General features: G+C 39.2%; 2 protein-coding genes and 1 pseudogene across 3 annotated transcripts; 2 read left to right on the top strand and 1 right to left on the bottom strand.

Annotated features, from left to right (window-relative positions):
• Positions 1-72: 72 nt before the first annotated feature.
• On the bottom strand, positions 73-2,754 carry LOC100702672 (mitochondrial uncoupling protein 2). Of its 2 annotated transcripts, none has more exons than XM_019363847.2 (8): positions 2,607-2,754; positions 2,292-2,423; positions 1,866-2,087; positions 1,572-1,779; positions 1,297-1,494; positions 1,109-1,210; positions 836-1,016; positions 73-743 (listed from the first exon to the last, which is right to left on the bottom strand). In XM_019363847.2, exons 3-8 carry the CDS (start codon positions 1,989-1,991, stop codon positions 629-631), a joined length of 930 nt encoding a protein of 309 aa, XP_019219392.1. In that variant the 5' UTR covers positions 1,992-2,087; positions 2,292-2,423; positions 2,607-2,754; the 3' UTR covers positions 73-628. The 2 variants fall into 2 exon arrangements, with proteins under 2 accessions (XP_019219392.1, XP_003456836.1); XM_003456788.4 differs by having other exon boundaries at positions 1,866-2,004.
• Positions 2,755-7,954: 5,200 nt separating this feature from the next.
• Positions 7,955-13,468, top strand: ppme1 (protein phosphatase methylesterase 1). The gene is made up of 14 exons (XM_003456789.5): positions 7,955-8,226; positions 9,544-9,637; positions 9,842-9,934; positions 10,107-10,164; positions 10,278-10,329; positions 10,651-10,805; positions 11,494-11,584; positions 11,817-11,882; positions 11,976-12,102; positions 12,199-12,328; positions 12,435-12,479; positions 12,569-12,633; positions 12,773-12,840; positions 13,085-13,468. Exons 1-14 carry the CDS (start codon positions 8,141-8,143, stop codon positions 13,086-13,088), a joined length of 1,134 nt encoding a protein of 377 aa, XP_003456837.1. The 5' UTR covers positions 7,955-8,140; the 3' UTR covers positions 13,089-13,468.
• A 68-nt stretch (positions 13,469-13,536) lies between these two features.
• LOC109203824 (odorant receptor 131-2-like) lies at positions 13,537-17,944 on the top strand (annotated as a pseudogene).
• Positions 17,945-21,155: the final 3,211 nt, after the last annotated feature.

Here is a 21,155-nt window from a genome sequence, read left to right as displayed (position 1 = left end):
CAAACATTCAGAATAAAGTTACAAAGCAACACTGGCATTCAATAGCAGACAAAAGGATGGGGAAAATTACAATTTTTCACTAATTAAAGTACTTTATTTCACAAAATATACATGACTCATCGACCAGCAACAAATCATACATACTTTTCACATCTAGTGGCAAAAACATTAAACTACAACTACAAAAGGTAAACAGTGTAAACAATCCAGAAAGACATATTGTGGTCACTTTAAGGTATGTAATGTTGGACATAAACTGTCTTCTGCTTTCATGGAAAGCCTAAAGGAAAAAACTAACTTTACAGCCTAACATTATTCATGTGATTATTTCATTTCATTCTTGTAAACATGGAAGTTTACACCAGAAGGAGCTTCTTGTAATGGAATTTCTGACCATTAAAATGCATGAAGCCTCTGTAAGGTCTAACCTTTATTTTAAATATTGCAACAATGTCCCCGGAGTCTTCCTGCTCAAACTCTTTCTAATGTCAACTCTTGTGTTTTCATGCTCCTGTATTTTCAGGTCTCCAACCAAGAGTCGTCAGTAGTCACCCCTGCACCGTGGTGTGCGTTAGGCTGTTGTGTTTTGCGGTCCTGAGTTGAAAAAAAAAAGTCTGGCTAGTTGCGGTCAGAACGGAGACTCCCAGTACTGCTGTGCCCTGCTCATGCCTTTTTTAATTTGCTCATAGGTGACAAACATCACAATGTTCCAGGAGCCGAGTCGCAGGAAAGAAGGCATGAACCTAAAGAAGAGGAAAGAAAGACAAGTGAAGAATTATTCAAAGGGACTTTTGTAACATCTCTGTTTGCCTTGTGGTTATGTTAGTGTGTTTACCCTTTATAGAAAGCCGTGGGTCCTTCGTTTCTTAGCATTGTGAAGGCACAGTTGAGAGCGCTGCTGTACTGGCCATGTCCTGAGTTCATGAAACGTGTTTTAACTACATCCACAGGGGAAGCCACAACTGTGGTGCAGAAGCCTGCGCCGAAGGCGGCCGTGAAGTGGCACGGCATGTTGTCTGCAGGAGGACAGAAGTGTAATCACAACTCTCACGTTAATTTGACAGACGTTTGAGGGATGTTTGTCTGTATCTTTCATTCATGGCCTCACCTGTCATTAGGTTGTACTTCAGGATGAGTTCTTTGATCATGTCGTAGGTCACCAGCTCTGCGCAGTTTACAATGGCGTTACGAGTGATATTTGGCATGCATCCTGGAACACAAAAGAGGATCGTAACTGTGAGAACAGCCGAGGGCATTTTCATATAAAGATGAATGACTTGAAGGCAAAGCAGGTACCTCTCCACAGGCCACGTACACCCTCGTCTCGGGCAATCGTCTTGTAGGCGTCCATGGTGCCGTTGTATCTCCTCTCGCCGTCAGCCAGTCGGACCTGGGCTTGAAAACGCACCTTTACCACATCTGTTGGCTGTGCAAAAGCCACAGCCATTGCCCCGGTGGTGCAGCCCGCCATGAGCCGAGTAACGATCCCTGCACCTGTGTGCCATATGTATGCTGGTCACAAAGAAGCAGTGCAAGAGAAGCAGACTTGTTGCTCGCTCACTGATACTCACTCTCGGTGCCTCGGGTGTAGAATTGCTTCATGGAGTCGTAAAGGCCGATACGGACAGAAGCGAAGCTCATCTGTCTCTGCAGGCCTGCCACCAGTCCATTGTACAGACTCCTGGCCCCCTCTGTGCGCACCATGGTGGTGATGGTGCCAAACACGCCCCGATACTTCAGTGCACCAACCCCTTCGGCTATCTGAGACTCTCCCTGAAGCTGCATGACATGATCCAAATAAAAGAGGATTTAATATGACATATATCATAAGGTTAAAGGCATATGGTTAACACTGTTTGTCTAACCTGCAGTCTGACTTTGGCGGTATCCAGTGGAAAGGTGACAAGGTCGGCAATGCAGGCTGCCGTGCCTGCTCCGAAGAACTTAACTGCCGCAGAGGGCATCACATCTTTGGGTTTCATGCCAACCATTGCTGCGCCTCAGCTGAGGACGTGAATGGAAAGATATGCTCTTATGATCCAAAGACCTTTGGTTGTGTAACACAAAGCACCAAAGAACATCGCTGCCTGGACAACCAAATACGGGATATAACCGTGTAATGTAAAAATAGACTGTATGCATAACTGCTGATATTTTCTCATATTAAACGACTTTTGTTTGATCTGTTTAAAATGACTAACTGTGATAAACCTGGGTGTACAGGTAGTATTTAGTGCACTGGATGTGCTGAAAATATATTTCATGCTTTTCATGATGAAAGTCATACAAACCTGTGAGTAAGGATAGTGACAAGTTTCAGGTTTTCTCAAGAAACAGGCTAGTCTTTCGATGTGCTTCTGTTGTGGAAATGCCTCGGGCCATAAACTCTCCTCGAAATGAGCCAGTGAGCATACCACCACTCGCTGCAAAAACAACCATATAGCAACAACTCAGCAAATCATCATTCACTCAGTTTTAGCTGAAAGCAACTCACAGCTTGAAGCAAATATAACAGCATATAACTGACATTTTCAATTAACTGCCAATAAAAATTTACAGAGTTAAAAAAAGTCACAGCAGATATGCAAGGTTGGGGTTTTTTTTACCTTATATGTTTTCCAAGTAAATTATAATCCAATGAGCAGAAAAAATGTATACAGTCCTCTTTGGTAGTTAATCCTATACGTTTTCTCGTCTCCTGTGTGCCTACTGTTCCAATGTGGAAGAAGCCTCCCCAAATTTATAGGAAGCTTTTACACGTGACTACATGCGCTGTAGCCAAACAAGTTGTACACCTGTTATGAGAATATCATGTTTATCAGTCTGTGAGCCTGAGCCAGATATCTGAGCTCTTGTTGATCTCTTCCTGATGCCGTCATCATGGCAGCCTGGCATGAAATCTCTGAGTACACATAAACATTCAGGTCTATTTGGAGTCCGTTTACACGGTAAAGAACTTACTGCTGAAAGTTTCATGGATTTTTTTTAAAAACATTGTTTCAGGTTTGGAATCCAGAGTTTGGCATTTGTGTGAAATTTCAGCTTTTCTTCCCCAGATACCAGCTCACATTACTCTGCTGACATCACAGGGTGAACTGTATTTTTCTATTGGTTGGTAACTTGCAGCCAATCAGACTGGGAGGCCTGTCTGGATTCATGAGATGTTTGCCCAGGATATTTGTCTGGCTGGGTAATATTTCCACCGCATCATTTCTTACTGTTTGTGCCCAGGCAACAGAATTAGCTCTAGAAGTTTAGAAGCTTTAGGAATCCCCCATCTCTCCATCCCTGCAAGCAATAAAAAGTTATGAAATTATTCAAGTAAGGGGACCGCCATGCTTCGTAGCCAATCCATACCATGGGTCAGGGTGGGTGGGTCCAGAGAGCATCTGAATGCAATCATTTGGGTTGTTTTGTAACAGGCCCACAAGCTGCTTCCAACAGGAGGAGCAGCTGCCAAATGGAAAGTGTCAGGGGGAGGAGGTGCACTCTTTGTAGGTGGGGGTGTCGGCTCTCTGTGAGTGCATGCTTCCTTACATGTGACTTTCCATTGCATTCTGGGTCACAGGTCGCCAAGTTTTTCTCAAGTCAGAAATCACAGCCTCATATTCCGAATATCAAAGGATTCACCTGCTGCAGCATGTGTCAGGAAGTTGTTCTGTCCCCAAAACAACACTACTAAATTTTGTAACCGTAACAGTACTGTGCAAAAGTCTTGAGCCTCCCTTGTTTCTTTATTGTTTGCTTCCAAGGAGCCAGACAAGATAAGATAACTATTTAAGATAAGACCTGGTGCTACTGAGCCAGAGTTCTCCAGGGTGCTTTTTTTGCTTATATTCATTCCAGTCTTTTAACCATTTTTAGAAGAATGTTTTTTGTTCGTTAAGTCACTTAACACTGACCTGATAATGAATTAGAAAACACACCCAGCTAAAGCAATTAACACCTAAGACAACTTAGCAAAGAGCCTGTTTTGAATTGTATCATTAGGATCTTTGGTAAGCGTGTCACAAAAATATCTAATTTCTTCTCATTTATTTTGTTCAATCCACAAAATATGTCAAAGATAACACAGTTTGATATAAAATCGTGTTTTTGCACCTACAAGGTGATTTCCAAAGAGCTATTTGCAAAAAACTTGTCCCAGCATGGTGTGAAGGTTGTCCTTAAATACAGAAACCGGATTAGAAATAGTATGATTTTTTTTTTTTTATGAAAAAACAGGATGATGAACTCGACCCTTCATCATCCACCTGTTCTTCACTAAAACCTCATCAGAAATCGTTTCAGTGGAAGGATGGCTGACAAGAAATCATTCTCAAGGAAGCAAAACAGGTAGAAAAGGCTGAGGTAATCCAAATTACACAAGAACTGGACTGAAAATCTGAATCTGAATTTGGAATTGTTTGGTTCACATCATTGTCAGTATGTGTAGGGAGGAGATCAAGAGGGAAGTACAACAGTGAGTATCTACAGCCATTAGTAAAACTCGGTGGATGCTCTGTCATAGTTTGGGGCTTCATTGCAGCCAGGGGTGTTTGAAATCTTATCAAAATTGCTGCAATTATAAATGCAGAAAAGCCCGGCTGTGTTGAAAAATAAAAGCAGTCATACCAAATACTGACTTTCAACCTTATCAGAATTGTATAAATTCAGTTTTTGACTTATACACTATATTTCCATAGCTCAAGACTTTTGCACATTATTGTGAACATCCTCTTTCCCATAAACTGCTGCTTTATAGCAATATTGCCCTGTACACATAAAACAGTGTCATAATTCATCTTCAGTGTGACGACTTACTCAGAAACTCTGAAGTAGTTTTGGTAAACAGGGTCAAAGTAAAGCCCTACACCTGCATATTTTCCACTCCTCATATTTACAGCTATAAAGGTTCTATATTAAACAAGGCATTCGGTGGAGATTAGTAAAGTGAGAACATATTTACGTTTAGCAAACATATTCAGACTGGGTCCTGTGATGTCAAACGACATTACAGGACATTTGAAAGGTAATAATCCATTTATACTGTACTCCACGAAAAGGTTAAGGAGATGGTGGAGGTGGTTTCACCACCTGCTCTCTAAAAACAGTTTCCTGGGAACACTCTGTGAGAAACATTTAAGCACACAGTCGGGCCAGTAAACAAGTCAGTGGGCTGGCTTCAACCAGTCTGCAGTGACCTCCCCTTAAAAAGACACTGAGCCCCCAGACCCGATCACCCCTGTGCTCTGAATACTGTGAACTTTAAATCAGTGCTGAGAAACACTATAAATAATCCTCCACAACACTATAAATAAGGTCAGCCGCTGCGTCACTTAAAGGTTAGTAGGGCACAGGTTCATGGCTCAGCATGTTTGCTTCATTCACAAAATCAACTCAGACTTGGATTGTCCTGGTTCTGCTTCACTGGATGATTAAATGGGAAAAGAATAAAGGGACACTAAAACAGCTTATTTTTAATATCTGTAGTTACCTCAAGTTTATATGTTTTTCCAACTTCATCAACAGCTTTTATCATTTATGCTGACTTACAGTTTTTCACCGTACACAAAACAGATATTCCACTAAGACAGCAAAAGGCTCCACATAGCAGAGATGACTCAGGGGTTTGCAGACTGTTTGGATTTAGCTTTGGCTTGCATTTTTATTCAAACGTAGTGCTTATTTTGGCTCTCACTGGCTATATGATATCTTCTAATATTAGGTTAGATCAGTGAGCAAAGATCAGATCACACATGTTGTTAAGGAGTTGATGGGTTACAAAACAAACACAGAGATTATAATGTAATATAAGCACTGTTGAGAAGATACGGAAGGAAAAGTGTTCATGTAAAGCACATGATGAAAAATGCTTGAATAGTCTGGAAAATGGCCTAATATTGTATTCCAGAGAGCTTTTTTGAACAATATCACAAATTCAACTTAGTATTTAAAAAGATAACTGGAAAGGTTCTTTATGCAGATACTCCTCAGTGTTGAGACCTTTGCCCTACTTAAAACGTGCGTCAGTGCTGACTGATTAGGATGATAATCAGCTGAGTCCTCCTAAAATTACATGCGACTCATTATGTTTGCTCACCAGCACCTGTTCCCGTCCTCTCGTTCTAATTAACAAGTCTACAACTGTGGAGAACCGGCTGTCATAACATGTTCTTTTTACATAACTGCAATTCATTCGCTCTGATGTCTCTCACTATGTCGCTTGACTTCAGTGTCTGGAAAGTTTCACACTTTAACAACTTAAATTTCCTGTTAACAGTTTTTGTTACTGGAATGTGTGTGTTTACTTTTGCACCTTATATGTGTCAGGCTTTAAAAATTACATGTCAAGTAATGTAACTTGATGCCTTCTCTCACTGGAAACACCCACACCTTTAAAACTGCCTGCGCCCACTGTCATACAGACAGAGCTTTGGAAGACATTGAACTTCTGTTCACAGGCTGAGTAGCACTAAAATTACTATGAGGAAGCGGGACATAGTGGGTCACATTCTTGGACGGGCACTGCTGCCAGTCTGTGTTTGAGAATTGTATAGTAAGCTAAAAAAACATATATACTACTGACCTAAAACACACGCATATATATAAATACAGGAGTGTTGTTGTTTTGGGGGGTTTTTTTCTGAATTCTCGCTTTTTGTTTTACTTACTCTGCCTTCACGCATCTACATTTGGGTCCAGCTCACAACAAGCGCATTGAGGCAACTGTTGTTGCGATTTAGTGCTATATAGATCAAACTGAATTGACCTGAACATTCGACCTACGTAAAGCAGCAGACTGTGACACAACAGAGTTTTTCAAGTGCTGCTTTTAAATACAGAGCTGTATACAAAGTTGTGTTTCGGTGTTTGTGATTTGAGAACATGCTGAAGGTTTGGCTCTTGGAAGACAGAATAGAGGATCATGTATACCATACTTATAGCTGTTGGTTCATTTATGTTCACAGTTCATTTTCCTTTAATGTAACTATAGCAAAGCTGTGAAAAGATTTGATGCTGTCTATGTCTGTGACACCATAGGTGTCTTCATGACTAAAGTTAACCTCTGGTTAGTGTAACAATACAGGCCCAGTGATGTTTATGAAGAGTGAATCATTGCTTGCTACAAAAAATTAATGCAAGTCAATGTTATTTGTAACCAGTTAGAGAATCAGCAGCTGTAACTTTGTTGTTGAATTTGAGAAGGCAGTTAATTACATTACTCCTTTACATTACTGCTCACTAAGTAACTAAAGTGGAATAACAGTTCTACACTGTTTATTTATTATTTAAAATCACATAAAAATAGTCTAAGAGTATTAAGTTAGGGTAGCATAAAACAGCATGTTTAAGTTCTGTTAACATAATCCCATTGTTAATGAAAAACAGCTTTAGTATTACAAAAAATAAATAAATAAATAAGATTACTTGAATTTAGTTGACCAAAAATTTAGCTGACCAAAAATATGGGTGGAATTAAAATATCTATGTTTTTTTTACCCATTACTCCATTTTCTTCCATTTATCCAGTTTGGGATCACAACGGGGGAAGGCTTTTCGTGCTGTCACGGGGCAAGAGGGGGAGATACAACCTGCACAAGTCTGTCACAGGGCAGACAACTACTCAAACCTACAGCTAGTTTAAAATCACTTCTTCTCAAACATGCATAACTTTAGGTTGAGGTACGTTGAGGCCAGGTAATGCAGTCTGCAAAGAGGGCAGATGGACTTAAACCCACATCCTTTTTGCTATAAACTGACAGCGCTAGCCATCACGCTAGTATACTTAACTGGGTTTACACTTGATGTTCATAATAATCAGTCTCAGTCTTTATTGGAAGCAGTCTGACTTTCATTCACGGTACTCCGAACTGCTGAAAGCTATGAAGTGTAAGCCGCTTTTGAATTGCAGTTGAATTTGTAGCCAGTAGATGGCGACGATGCTGTGAAATAATCTGCGTCAATCATCTGAGAAAAAGAGACCGTCATTTCAGCTGCAGAAGAAGAAGGACGCTAGCCGTTAGCTTGCCAGGCAAACGCAGTTTAACCAATGTCTGGCTAACATCGGTGTAGGTGTCGAAGATAATCATATGCTGCGAAAGCGAGAGAAGGTCACATCAAAGAGTTCCTGACAAAGACCGGCGTCACTTTTGACAACATGGAGAAACAGTTGCATTTGAACCTGTTAGCCTCCAGACCTCCCATGGCAGGTGGTTTTCAGTCTGGCTCCAAAATGAAAATGGGGTGAGTTAGCTAGGATCTTAGCAGCTTTTTTTATCGTGACGTTTAGTTGTGTGCACCATCACGCCGGTTGTGTTTTTTTTATTCCCAAAGCCAGGAAGTGTAATCGTATATTTACACTGTCACTGAATTGCACTGCTTAACTGATTGCTTTAGCCCGGCTAGGTTAGCTGCATCTGCTACTAGAGATGAGATAATCAGTGTTGTACACCACTGATTGATTTAGCCTGGCGCTTTTGCGTGTTAGCATTTAAAATTAAAAGGATATCCTTTAAGTCTGAAAAACAGTGTCAGTAGAAAATTAATGTGATTTGTGAGGGCGGAAGCATTCGTGACAAGGCATGAAATCTGTGTCTGAAGTTATTTTAGTTCTCCAAGAGGTTATTGTCAACATTTAAAGATGCTGGGTTTGTGCCACCTCTTGTTTCCATTTGCATAGCGTATCTAGTGAAGGCTAACATCATCATCATCAGTTGTTGTTATTGTTGTTCTTATTTTTCACACAAGTACTGCATGCCAGGACGTGTTTTAAATCAAAGCAAAGCACTCTCCGTGCTTTCTGGAGAAATAAGGCTAAGCCAGCAGAAGAGTGAAGTAAAACAAATAAAAACACAAGTGTTAAAGGGATCATTGTGATCCAATTGCTGCTTTCAGCAGGATAACGCCCCGTGTAAAAAATCGTCTCAAACTGGCTTTTTGAGCATGACAGTGAGTTCACTGTACCCAGATAGCCTCCACAGTCACCAGATCTCATTTCAATAGAGCACCTTTGGGATGGGGTGGAACAGGGAGATTCACATTATTGATGTGCAGCAGCTGTGATGCTATCATGTCATCTTGGAGCAAAATCTGAGGAATGTTTCAAGCACCTTGTTGAATCTATGCCTTGAACAATTAAGGAAGCTGTGAAGTAAAGCGGGGTCCAGCTCAGTACTGGCGAGGTGTATCTTATAAAATGGCTTGAATATAAATGAACTGTTAACTCTGTAATACTTTAATCAGCAACAAATTACAATGAATTCGTAAAATAAATGCTCTGACACACCTTTCCTTTACCTTTGCCAGATGAACATGATGATTATGCTTAAATTCTATTTTGTTTTTTGTTATTTTTTTTATTAATTTTTTTTTCTTTTTGTTTATTTTTCTATTTTTTATTATTGCAATGTTTGATGATGTGAAAAGAAGGGGAGAGTTATTTTTAGTCTGGAGTATTTTTGTCTTTCAATTGCTTCCACAAAGTTTAACAGTCCTGTTGCAGTGTTGAATCACATCAGATATGGATTCGGTTACTTATTTACTTTTGTTCTTTTATTACAGACCTGGGCGTAAGAGAGATTTCTCCCCTCTGCCCTGGAGTCAGTATTTTGAAACCATGGAAGACGTGGTGGTGGAAAATGAAAACGGCAAAGATATATCCTTGACTGCTGTTCCAGTTTGTAAGAGGAAATTGAGCATGAATGACACACACTTTGGGTCCAAGTCTTCAGATTTAACTCCTCATATCATTGTGCTACATGACTAGAATATATGCAGAAGATTAATGTGCATTATTGTTGGACAAGCATCTGCTTACTTCATTATTCTTTCAATTAGTATTTCTTTGACCGCTGTGAACATTTTCAGAATTTACTGCAGTGGTTCCCATGGTCCTGTGCTGCTCCTGCTTCACGGAGGAGGCCACTCTGCACTATCCTGGGCGGTGTTCACTGTGAGCTTCATAACTATTACAGACGCTTTATGATCTGTTAGCAGTCTACATTAAAGTTAACAGCAATGTTGTGAAGAACATTTATAAAGTTTTGTTTTTTGTTTTTTTTTTAATGTCAACATATCATCTGTGATCTATTTAATTGAAATGATTTCGATCTATGTTCTTGCAGGCCATCACATACAGCAGGATTAACTGCAGGGTGGTAGCTATGGACCTCCGAGCTCATGGTAGGTTGCAGGACACAGCAAGTTTTTATCTTTGCACGTGGTTTGAGGATTATTGCATTCTTTGCCTCGGTTTATATGGAACAAATGAGTTAAATCTCTGTCATCGCCTGCAGGTGACACTAAAGTGAAAAATCCTGAGGATCTCTCTGCGGACACGATGGCGAAGTAAGTCTTTAAGAGAACACAGTTTTTGTGGGAATGATTTTTAAACATCTGCTTCTTGGGTTTACATCACAGGAACATATGGGACGCCACAGAAGGTGGTGATGATCCAGCAGGCATGAGTTTAATTAAGAAAATTTTGGTTTCACCGCTCATTAAACGTGGGAAGAGTGTGGTGACTTCCTGTGGCTAACATTTGGATTATTGATTGCGGTGTAAAATGTAAAATGTAGTTACTAGCTTCCTGATTAGAGTTTCAATCATAACCGAAAAACAGGCTGACAGGTTATATTCTTGCTGCTTCTTTTTTTTTCTTCCCCAAAGGGATATTGGCAAAGTGGTGGAGGCACTTTATGGAGACAACCCACCTCCAATCATGCTTATTGGACACAGCATGGGAGGGGCCATTGCAGTTCACACTGCCACTGCCAATCATATACCATCCCTGCTTGGTCTCTGCGTCATTGATGTTGTAGAGGGTAAGCTCTGCAGATAAGTTCATATTTCCAAAGTCGTTAAACACGAATCCTGCAAGTTGCTCTGGTAACGCCTCAGGTCACTTATTTGGGCAGTTACTTTGAGGCCCTTACCTAAATGACTGAGGAGACTGAAAATGGCTTAAATGATCACCAGGACATAAAAACTCTATTTATAGAATCGCCTGCCCAAAGGCACCAGAGGTTTGGGGACTTTGTCCAAAATCAGGTTTCCAAAGTTCTTTCCCCACAAGTTGTTCTTCTGTTTCAAACGGGCAAAGTCGCATGTTGGTACAGCTTCATTAACAGTCCAAATTTGATCAGTGACTGGCTTGTTCCACCAGAGCACTTGAACAAATGTTATGCTAATCAATGCTCTCAATACTGGGAACAAAGAAAAACAATGAGTATACTTAAACACTTAAAACTGTGTGCACGAGTCTGTGCAACAACATGAGCAGATCACATGATTGGGTCTTTTCCAATACAGAATGCTCTCATTGATTATTATGAGAGCATTCGTCAGTTCTTTCATTTTATGTTGTTAGTTGTTTCAGGTTTTTGGGTTGTTGTTTTTTTTTTAATGATGTAAAATGATAGTTATGTAAGTTGTTATTCTGAATATTGGTAATAAATGGCATAAGCACTAATTGTGGGTTTGTTAAATAATTTTGTTTGTGTTAACACTCAGGGACAGCAATGGATGCTTTAAACAGTATGCAGAATTTCCTCAGAAGTCGGCCAAAAACATTTAAATCTCTGGAAAATGCGATTGAGTGGAGGTAAATGTTAAACAGTGAGCCACACTGCTGCACCTTTTTGTTTGATTAGATTACATCACACATATATATTCTGTCTTTTAGTTTGCAAATTGTGCCAAGTGTTATTTGCCCAAAGCACACTGAAACTAAATGTGCTTTATTTATTTACTTGTTCATTGTAGTGCCTTACTTTGAAGAGCTTTAATTCTTAATTATTGTATACAAGTGCCTAAAGGTGACATTTTCCTTTCAGTGTGAAGAGTGGCCAGATCCGAAACATCGAGTCAGCCCGGGTGTCCATGGGAGGCCAAGTGAAAAAGTGTGTCTGGGCTCTCTCTTCTCTGCAGTATGTGCTATGTGGGTTTGTGGCTTTTACTGACCGTTTCAATTTCCTCTCTTGTGACGTTTACAGATGTGAGGAATCCACCAGCAGCTCAGGGGTGTCTAATAGCATTGGTGAAGGTATTATAGAAGAAGAGGAAGATGAGGAAGCAGAAGAAGAATCCAGCAAGAAAAGAGCAAAGGAGGATGACCAGGAGGTTTGGCCTCTCAGTCCTTAGTTTTCTCTTGTCATCTGTAGGTGTTTTGGAAACAAATTGAAAGCTATAAAAGAGTATTTGAATTCTTTCACACAGACGAAAAAGGAGAGCATCTTCACCTGGAGAGTAGAGCTGTCCAAGACAGAAAAATATTGGGAGGGTTGGTTCAAGGGTCTGTCTGCCCTCTTTCTCACCACCCCTGTGCCAAAACTGCTCCTTCTCGCAGGTTCGATTTATTCTTTTTTTTTTTTTTTTTCTCAAATATCTGGTAATTTAAATAGGACAGACACACTGACTGCACAGTTTCACGACTGACTTATCTCGTTGTACAGGAGTGGACAGGCTTGACAAAGATCTTACCATTGGACAGATGCAGGGTAAAGTGCACAGTTTGTTTCTCCCTTTTTTTTGCAATTTTTTTGTAAGAATACACACATTTTTAAAAAAAAATATTATTTGTTTGCAGGAAAGTTTCAGATGCAGGTCCTCCCTCAGTGCGGTCACGCTGTTCATGAGGATGCACCTGAGAAAGTGAGCGTTCTTACCCGAATTTACTGGCACTGTACTCATGTACTGTCAGAGGCCCATAACGTTATATATTTATGTATGCGTGCTGCGTGTTATGTCTGTTTTCAATTTTTTAACTTGCTCCTCTGACATCTGTTGCTAGGTAGCAGATGCACTAGCAACATTTATGGTTCGGCACAAATTCACTGAGTTTAAGGAGGGATACCTGTGGTAAGTGAGCTCACTACTAAGGAATGAGGTTGTTAAATTTTCAAGAGGTGCATTAATTATATGTAGAATAATATGATAATTGTTTCAGTTCTGCTTTAACAATAAAAATCTAGATTTTTAAATTGATAAGGAATTTATCCTTGCTTGTTCCTGTCATAGAGGCTGCAGTAAATGGTAATGGTAGAGACACATGAAAAATTCACCTCATCTTACTTCGTTCCATTTTTCTTATCTTTTTCTGCAGCTAATTTCCAGTTTTGCGTCTACATATAGCCAGCAGCCGTAGAAGAAATGTCTCAAGATTCATCAACATCATTGTCCAATTTAACAGCAAATTAAGGAAAATATAGCTGCTATTATTATTATTATTATTATTGTTATTATTAGTATTAGTATTATTATTATTATTATTATTATGCTTTTGTCATGTTGATATTTTTGCCTTTCTGCTTTGCCTTATTTTTATTTTAAATCATCGGATTTGCTTGTATGTTTCCTTTTTGTTTATTTTTATTTTTTTTAAATTTCCGATTTGTAATGCTCTCCTGTTTTATTTTGAGTGATTGCATCATTATTAATGTGTGTTTAATGTTTGAATTTAAACAGTGATTAAAGATGGATGCAGCCAGTAGTGTCACCCAGTCTTTTATTATGTGCGTGTTAATATGCATGTTGTGCTTTATTCTAGTTTTCTATCGTTTCTACGCTGTTCGCACTAGAATAACTACTAGAACGTTCAGCTGTTCTGAGTGAGTTCTGGTTGTTACTTTTTTTTTTATCCAGTAGGTGAAGTAAGTTGACCAGGTGTCCCAGTTTGTGAGAGCCTGAATGGCACATTCAGCTCTTGTCCAGCAATGTTTCAACACACAGTTTACAGCAGCTAGATTATTGAATCTTGGACACCGTTGGGTGTTCCAGCAGAAAAATGATGTTAAAATTTGTTTTGGAATGGATAAAGCACGTTAACGGTAAGTATCCTCGACCCTACTGAAAATATGTCCACTGCATTTAAAAGTTGGTCTGTGCCAAGAAACCCAAAAATTTTAATGATTTCTGTCAAAAAGAGTGGTAAAAATATCCAGCCAGAGTTATGCCAGAAGTTTGTTGATGGCTACCAAAAGCATGTAGTTGAGGTCAAACTAGCCAACAAGGGTTTAACTAAATATTAATAGAGATAAATGTGCACATTTGAGCCCGTGTGGATAAGAAGTTTATGCTGTACAATCATTCATGATATTACCATGGCATTCATTCCCATCATTATTTTTTGTGAAGCATGTGTAGCTCATGTATATAATTAGCAGAAACAGTGGCAGTATGAAATTGTATTAAACATTTCTTTTCCAAAATCATCACAGATATGGAAATCCGAGATTCTGCAGATTAAAAATCCAAGGTTGGCTGCAGTTTCTAAACTTTATGAAAAAGGTGACATCTTTTTCCTCATGTCCTTCATACACTCCATGGAATAACAAAAGGTTTTTAATTGTCCCTCAGTGAATTATCAGAGTGAGAAATATGTTGCAGAGATGTGCAGTATAAACACCTGAATTATTAATGAGCCATAATGACTGTCCTCCAAAGAGTGGAAGCCTCTGAGATTATTTTGTGATCTGAGTCTGTAAACAGAGCTGACGTGCACCGCTCCCAACAGGGGCAAAGTTTATGGGCCTGGCAAATGATGTTTTATTTTTTTGTTTGCTTTTTTTTTTTTAGAAAAGAAGAAAAGAAAACAGCAAAAAACAACTTAGCTGTCAGTGTTAGTTACACAACTACAGCCTCATGAATATGCAGGAGCTGTCCATGATGCAGTGGTGCTGAAATACTTAAACGGGGTCAACAAATTGGTTCCTTCTATCAATAAAACTCTACTATATTACATGATATTACCTTATAGTGAATATCTATCCAATCTATTGATGGGCCAGGGTGTTTAATACCTAATCTCGCAATATGACACCATAATTCATGATCCTCAGAGGATAAAACGGACCTGATGTGAGTAAAAAAAGGTCACGCTTTGTAGTGTAATGACATTTCTACTTTGAGTTCACTTATACATACGTAAGGCGTAACTGACGACTCCTTTGAACAGACATTACAAATAATAGCAAATAAATAATACATTAGCTCACTGAATTGACAATGCGTGATCAAATCTTTAGGACCCCTGCTATAAACAAATGTGAAATGTCTTTATAATTCTTGCCTTCAACAAACAGTGCAGAACTGACCCCAGCAATCTCACTAGATTTAATGTAATGGGCACTCATGATATAACATTGTCCTCTGGAGCTGTACCTAAGGCCCAGCTTTCGAGACAGTTTTCCTCTGCACAAAATACAGCAGGTGTCTATGAATAAATAAGAAAACTGTAGTTTTTAGTGTCTTTTTGTTTGTTTGTGTGTTTTTTAAGTTTTGTTATTTGCTTTAGCTTCTCTGATGACTCATTTGACTGAAATAATGGCTGCTTGGGGCAAAGTTTATGGGCCCAGCAAATTATGTTTCATTTTTTATTTGCTTGGTTTTAGAAAAGAAGAAAAGAAAATGGCAATCTGTGTTACACTGCACTTCTGTTGTCTATTGGTTTTAAAAGCATAATGTACATTAATCAAGGACCCATGAAGAAATGCACGGGAGTTACCTGTTTTCTCTTACAATCTGACTGAAAAGATCCAGTTGGGTTTTATTATCGTCTAGGTGAATCATCTTATTATGAAAAACAAGAGTGAAGTGATACTGATACATGGACATTAGTGCTGTCAGCAGGAAGAACTGAAAACAACAAGCCTCCAGCAGCATTAGACCCAAAAGAAAAAAAGAAATATGTTTTTAAAATTCATATCTGCTGCCACAAACGGCATATTAAATATATGTTTGACGTGTGATTCCCTTTTCAGGCTTATTTGTGTCATCAACTATTCACAGAGAAAACTCAAACGGCATCACTGATCTCTTTAATGACTCACATTAAATTGCCTATTAAAAGAATATCTGATTCTGGAGTGCTGGTGCAGCTCACTGGGTTGAGCAGGCAGCTTGGGTGCTGTAGAGCAACAACAGAGGTCTGGGTATAATCACCCCAGGTAATTTGCTGCATGTCTTCTCCCATGCTCTTTTTGAATGATAATAATAAAATTTCAAGAAAACAAAATATGTTAAAAAGGAAAAAGGGATATCTAATTCCTGCAGTGTTCCCTAAACAGGAAAATGTCACCAGAAGAGAAGAGCCCTTTGTCATTGTACATGTACAAAATTATGGGTGCTCCACACCAACTGTGCATGGATAAAATGTAAACGGTAAGACAACAGGAATACATAACAAAACAGGAGAAATATATACCACAAAGAGAAATATATACAAAACAAGTGAAGGTCACACAATGTAGAACAAACTGTGTGATATCTTTTAATGGTAAGTGGAGTTAAAAGTAGATGGAAAGATAACATCAGTTAGACAACTTGGCCAAACTTTCACTCCACAGCTAATGCAGAGTGTTGACTGGTTGTGAAGCTGACACAGATGGTGATGTCAGGACACGGCTCACCTATAAAAAGGACATGACAGGCTGCTGTTCTTTCCTCACATTTGTTCACTTGTTTGCCAAATGAAGTCAAACCACACAGGTGACATGTAAGTAATATGTCTGCAAAGCATATAACTTCATAGTTTCCATCTAGGTTTGGCACTTATTTCTCACTTTGATGCTGTTTAATTATGTGGGGTTTTTTGTGATATTTGACAGAATCATCTTGCACAAACTACACTTTTCAGAATTCTTTATAATATTAAAAATCAGTCAGTGTTTTTGTTTTTCATGCCTTTGCAGACACGGTGCGAAGCTGCAGTCATGAATGGCACAACAGCCGAGTTCCAGTCGTTGCTGTTTCAGACTTCAGTCAAAGCTGCGCTGTCTATGTTGCCATGTTTCTTCTTCCTGTATGCATGATGTTTGCCCTGTTGAAGAAGCCTCTGTTACTAGAGTCCTCCCGGTACATCCTGTTTGGTCATTTGCTCATATGTGACTCTGTGCAGCTGCTGATGACTGTGATGCTTTACATCTTTGCCGTGACGATGGTCAGAATGATCAACTATGTGTGTGTTTTTGTCTCACTGGTTGCGGCCGTCACTTTTAAAAAGTCTCCCCTCAACCTTGCCGTGATGTCTTTGGAGAGATATGTTGCAGTTTGTTTTCCGCTGAGGCACCCCAGCTTTGCCACGCCGAGGTCGACGGGTAAAGCCATTGCCGTTATGTGGATGGTGGCCTCCTTAGACTCATTCATACAACTTTTCCTGTTTGTCAGGATGGAGAAGACGAGCTTCCCCATGCAGTCATTCTGCATCAGAAACAGTGTCTTTCGCCTAGAAGTTTATGTGACTTTAAACATGGCCTTCACCATTCTCTATTTTGTGTTTGTGAGCATGATTATTATCTATACATACACTGCGATCATGATCACTGTGAAGTTAGCCTCATCTAGAGGGTGTCATACCAATAAGGCTTCAGCTGTGGCTGTATCTCACCTCCACCCTGTTTAATACGATAAACCCCAGCATGATGTTGAAAGTGCCTCCTGATGTGGCTATTCATGTTCAGTACGTCCTCTTTGTGGGTCTCATCATTTTCCCAAAGTGCTTGAGCCCGCTCATATACGGCCTCAGAGATCAAACTCTCTGCCATGTCTTCAAATACTATTTTACATTTGGCTTTAAAACCAGTGTTAAACCATCACCTTTGTCCTGATTTCAGCGCTAACTGTGTTCTAACTGTGTGGTTTAGCAAAACGTGTGTGTGTGTCATCAGTTATAGCCTATGATATGTTTTTATAAAAATTTGATCTAGTCAGAGGCAGAAGGGTTTTTTCTGTTTATGTTACAGAATTACAGATATTGAAAGTGCAACATAGTTTTGAATATTTATCCTTGTATATGAACTTAAGCTCTGCAGGGTAGATTTTATTTATTCATTACAATGTCTGTCTTCTACTAGCTTTATTGTCCAATCTCCTGTTATAATAAAGAACAAAAAAATATGTTAAAAAATTACACCTGATTCTGGTGTAGTTGCTGTATGGACACACTCTAAATGTGGCTGATTTCACAAGAATCATGACAAGGTTTTAGAAATGTTATCCAGTGAGAGTTATTTTTGTGTATTTATGTTACAGAATTGGAGATAGTGAATATTTTTATGCACATTTGAATTGCCACTTAGTTGTGAGTATTTATCCATAACAGAATTTGAGGACTTATTCTCTACTCATATCCTTTCTAAGATCAGTTCTTATTATTGCACTATTAAAGTTCTGCATTTGCTGGTGTGTAAGTTAAACCGGAGAGATGAAACACATGTTATTTAACCTTGAATAAAACATTACAGAGTCACTATAAAGTAACTATTTAATAATAGAATTATCTGTAACACGTTTCAGGATGATCAGGTTCGATTTCATTAAATCTACAATAGAAAAAACTCCAGTAAAAGTAAGTCTAAATCTGCATGTAAAGAGTTCATTGTTTTAGCCAGCAGATGTCACCTTTGTTTTGTAAGTGGTTGCAGAAGCTGTGGCTCCAGCTGCAGCCCTTTCATTTCAGTCTGTGTGGTATGTAAGCAGCCAGATCATGAACTCTTCTATGATTTAGAAGTACAGTACAGCGTTTAGAATATCTGATCTGACTGATAAAATTCCTTTTCCCTCTTTCTCACAGTGCACACAGACACTTGTGTAGGAGAAAGAGCTTAGACAGAGCGCAGGGAGAGGGAACAATTTATGTGGGTAAACAGGGAGGTAAGTACTGACCCACAGAATAAAAGAAGCATCTGAGCAGGAGGTGGACTAATTTAACCGATCTTTACTCCGCTGCAAACTTGAAGCCCTCTCAATACCTCTCTGGCCTTCATGAAAGAGCTCTTGAACGGCTGAAAAACATTCCAGAGCGAGAAAGTACCTGGTGACAGAGAGCGGCTTTAGTTTAGAGAGAGAACAGGAGGGAAAGGTTCTTATCATGAGCATGAAACCATTCACAGGCTAACCCAAGAAAGTGGATTCTGTGGGAGTTTTTTTTTATTTTTATTATTAACGGCAGCTTTCTTTGGAGTTTCAATATTACTTTTGATGATACAAGTTATGGATCTCCCTTTTCACTGTGTTCACAGGAAGCGCATCCAGAGGAGAGCTAAAGATAAAGAAGAGATGGCACAGACAGACAGAAAGCTTATCTTTGTGTTTGTTAATTAAAGATAAGACATGGGAGAAAAACCATTGCTTTGCTGTTGCTCACACATATGGGGGACTGATTTTTTGCTTGCATATTACAGTGCAAAGCAGAATTCCTTCTCCTAAATCCCTGTGCTTGCCACATATTTATTTGTGTATCCTGATTTGACAAATTGTAGAAGCATTTGTAAGCAATTAGGATAAAATGGAAATTCAGTTGTACTAATAAGCCGCTGATGAAAGAAAATGAAAATATGAAACACACGGAGCATATAATTTACAAAGAAAAATAAAAAAGGTATACCATTGTCGAATATTATAATGGATGGAAAGGTTTACTGCTTCTTGTGAAGGGTTGTGGAAAAGTCAGGGGGGACTTTCTGCAAGTGATGATATAGAAGAAGAGTCAAAATCAAATTACAGAGTCTTTTAGCACACTCTTCACTCTCCCTCATCTCAGTTTCTCAGAACACATGACAACATATAGCTTTCAAGTTGATGCACTGCACTCAAGGCAATATTTTCTGAATGAATTTAGGAACAATGGGAATATTCAGTGCATTTTTACTCACTTCAGTACAGAGCCAAAGAGACGTGCTATAATGCTCGCGTGCACACGGACGTGCGCAGCCGTTCGCACTATAGAGCTGCAGATGAATGTCATGGTGGGAGAGTAATTGTATCCCCTGTGACTCGAATTAAAGCACTGACCTGGTTAGCTTTTTGTCAGCAAGAAGGGGTGGGGTGGGGTGGGGGCGGGTGCTGCCCCCACAATTCCCAGCCCATCCCACCCACATTAACTCTTCAAAGATTAACTTGTTGACTGACTGAACCATGAGGAGCACCCTGAGCCACAGAATCATGGAAGTGACACACCCAGGGATAGCCTTGGGAAGAGAAAATGTTAACAAGTGCTTAATAGCCATCTTCTTCTCATCTGCTGATAAAAACAGAACACACATTGGGAGATGAGTTGTTTCTTTCATTTTAGTAATGTAGTGATATAGTAAGGCAGATTTGGAAGGGCTTCACTACAAACCCCTGAACACCACAGATACATTGCCCGGTGGCATGCCAAATCATGCCAGTGTCATGAATTTTATTTCTTTACGTGGGGGCCATGAGCAGGTTAAACAGCCTTGACCTTTGTTTTTACTGCAGACCTTTTGATTTGTCATTGCACAAAAAATAGAGGTGGAAGTAATAATATTATCAATGATTCAGTTAAATGTAAGTGCCCCAGAAGGGCCATAATGACTTGCTCATGCAATGTGCCATGGAAAACCCAACGCTAAATGTAACTGGGCCATTATTAATGCTATTAATTACACCTGCGCCGTCCAATAACCAGTGAATTACAAGCATGAATGCCTTTGCCACCAGCACCTTTTACATCACAGTTCAAAAGGAAAACAGAGGATTGCTCAGAGTTATTGGGGTTGATGTTTTTGGATAATATCTTTAATTTTCTTTAACAAAAAAAAAAAAAAAAAGCAGGGCAACATGCTATTGCAGCGGTTAGCACCACAAGAAGGTCAAATCCAGCCTGGGGCCTTTCTCTAAGGAGTTCGCGTGTTCCCCCTGTGCATCTGTGGGTTCTCTCTGAGCACTCAGGGTTCCTCCCACAGTTCAAAGACATGCATGGGGTTAGGTTAACTGGTGATTCTAAATTGACTGTAAGCACAAGCAATGACAGACATGAAAAAGCAAACTCCTCTAAAATAAAACACGGCAATCCACATTTCCAAAACAAGTGTTCATGAAAAAAAGAACACCAGTTCAAATACTGCATGGTTGAGATAAAGTCCAAGTTATTTACAAAGTTGAGAATGTTCCCAAACCTTTTCAAATATTTTGTTTGGTTAATTTTATTCTGTTGTTTTGGTTCTTACAAAACAAAGCTCTTATCTTTTTAGCACTGAGTAAACTGACAGTGATTTGTTTTTGTTCATTTCTATTATAATTATTTCCTTTTGGAAACAAACCAAGTAAAAACAAATTAGTTGGATCTGAAATACTCTTCTCACATCACCTACTGCTTTCTAAAATATTTTAATGTCTCTCTACACTTCCAAACACAGTGAAACAGCATTACG

The sequence above is a fragment of the Oreochromis niloticus genome, linkage group LG10, assembly GCF_001858045.2.
Source record: "Oreochromis niloticus isolate F11D_XX linkage group LG10, O_niloticus_UMD_NMBU, whole genome shotgun sequence".
NCBI lineage: Eukaryota > Metazoa > Chordata > Actinopteri > Cichliformes > Cichlidae > Oreochromis > Oreochromis niloticus.
This window is presented reverse-complemented; position numbering and strand designations above follow the sequence as displayed.

Bases quoted from the DNA above. Each gene is read 5' to 3' on its own strand.
- LOC100702672 (XM_019363847.2), bottom strand. From the start codon at position 1,991: ATGGTTGGCATGAAACCCAAAGATGTGATGCCCTCTGCGGCAGTTAAG. The intron at 1,780-1,865 runs GTTAGACAAACA...CATGTCATGCAG, and splicing joins CCGCCAAAGTCAGACTGCAG to CTTCAGGGAGAGTCTCAGAT. The intron at 1,495-1,571 runs GTGAGTATCAGT...TATGGCACACAG, and splicing joins CTACACCCGAGGCACCGAGA to GTGCAGGGATCGTTACTCGG.
- ppme1 (XM_003456789.5), top strand. From the start codon at position 8,141: ATGGAGAAACAGTTGCATTTGAACCTGTTAGCCTCCAGACCTCCCATG. The intron at 10,806-11,493 runs GTAAGCTCTGCA...GTTAACACTCAG, and splicing joins CGTCATTGATGTTGTAGAGG to GGACAGCAATGGATGCTTTA. The intron at 11,585-11,816 runs GTAAATGTTAAA...TTTTCCTTTCAG, and splicing joins GAAAATGCGATTGAGTGGAG to TGTGAAGAGTGGCCAGATCC.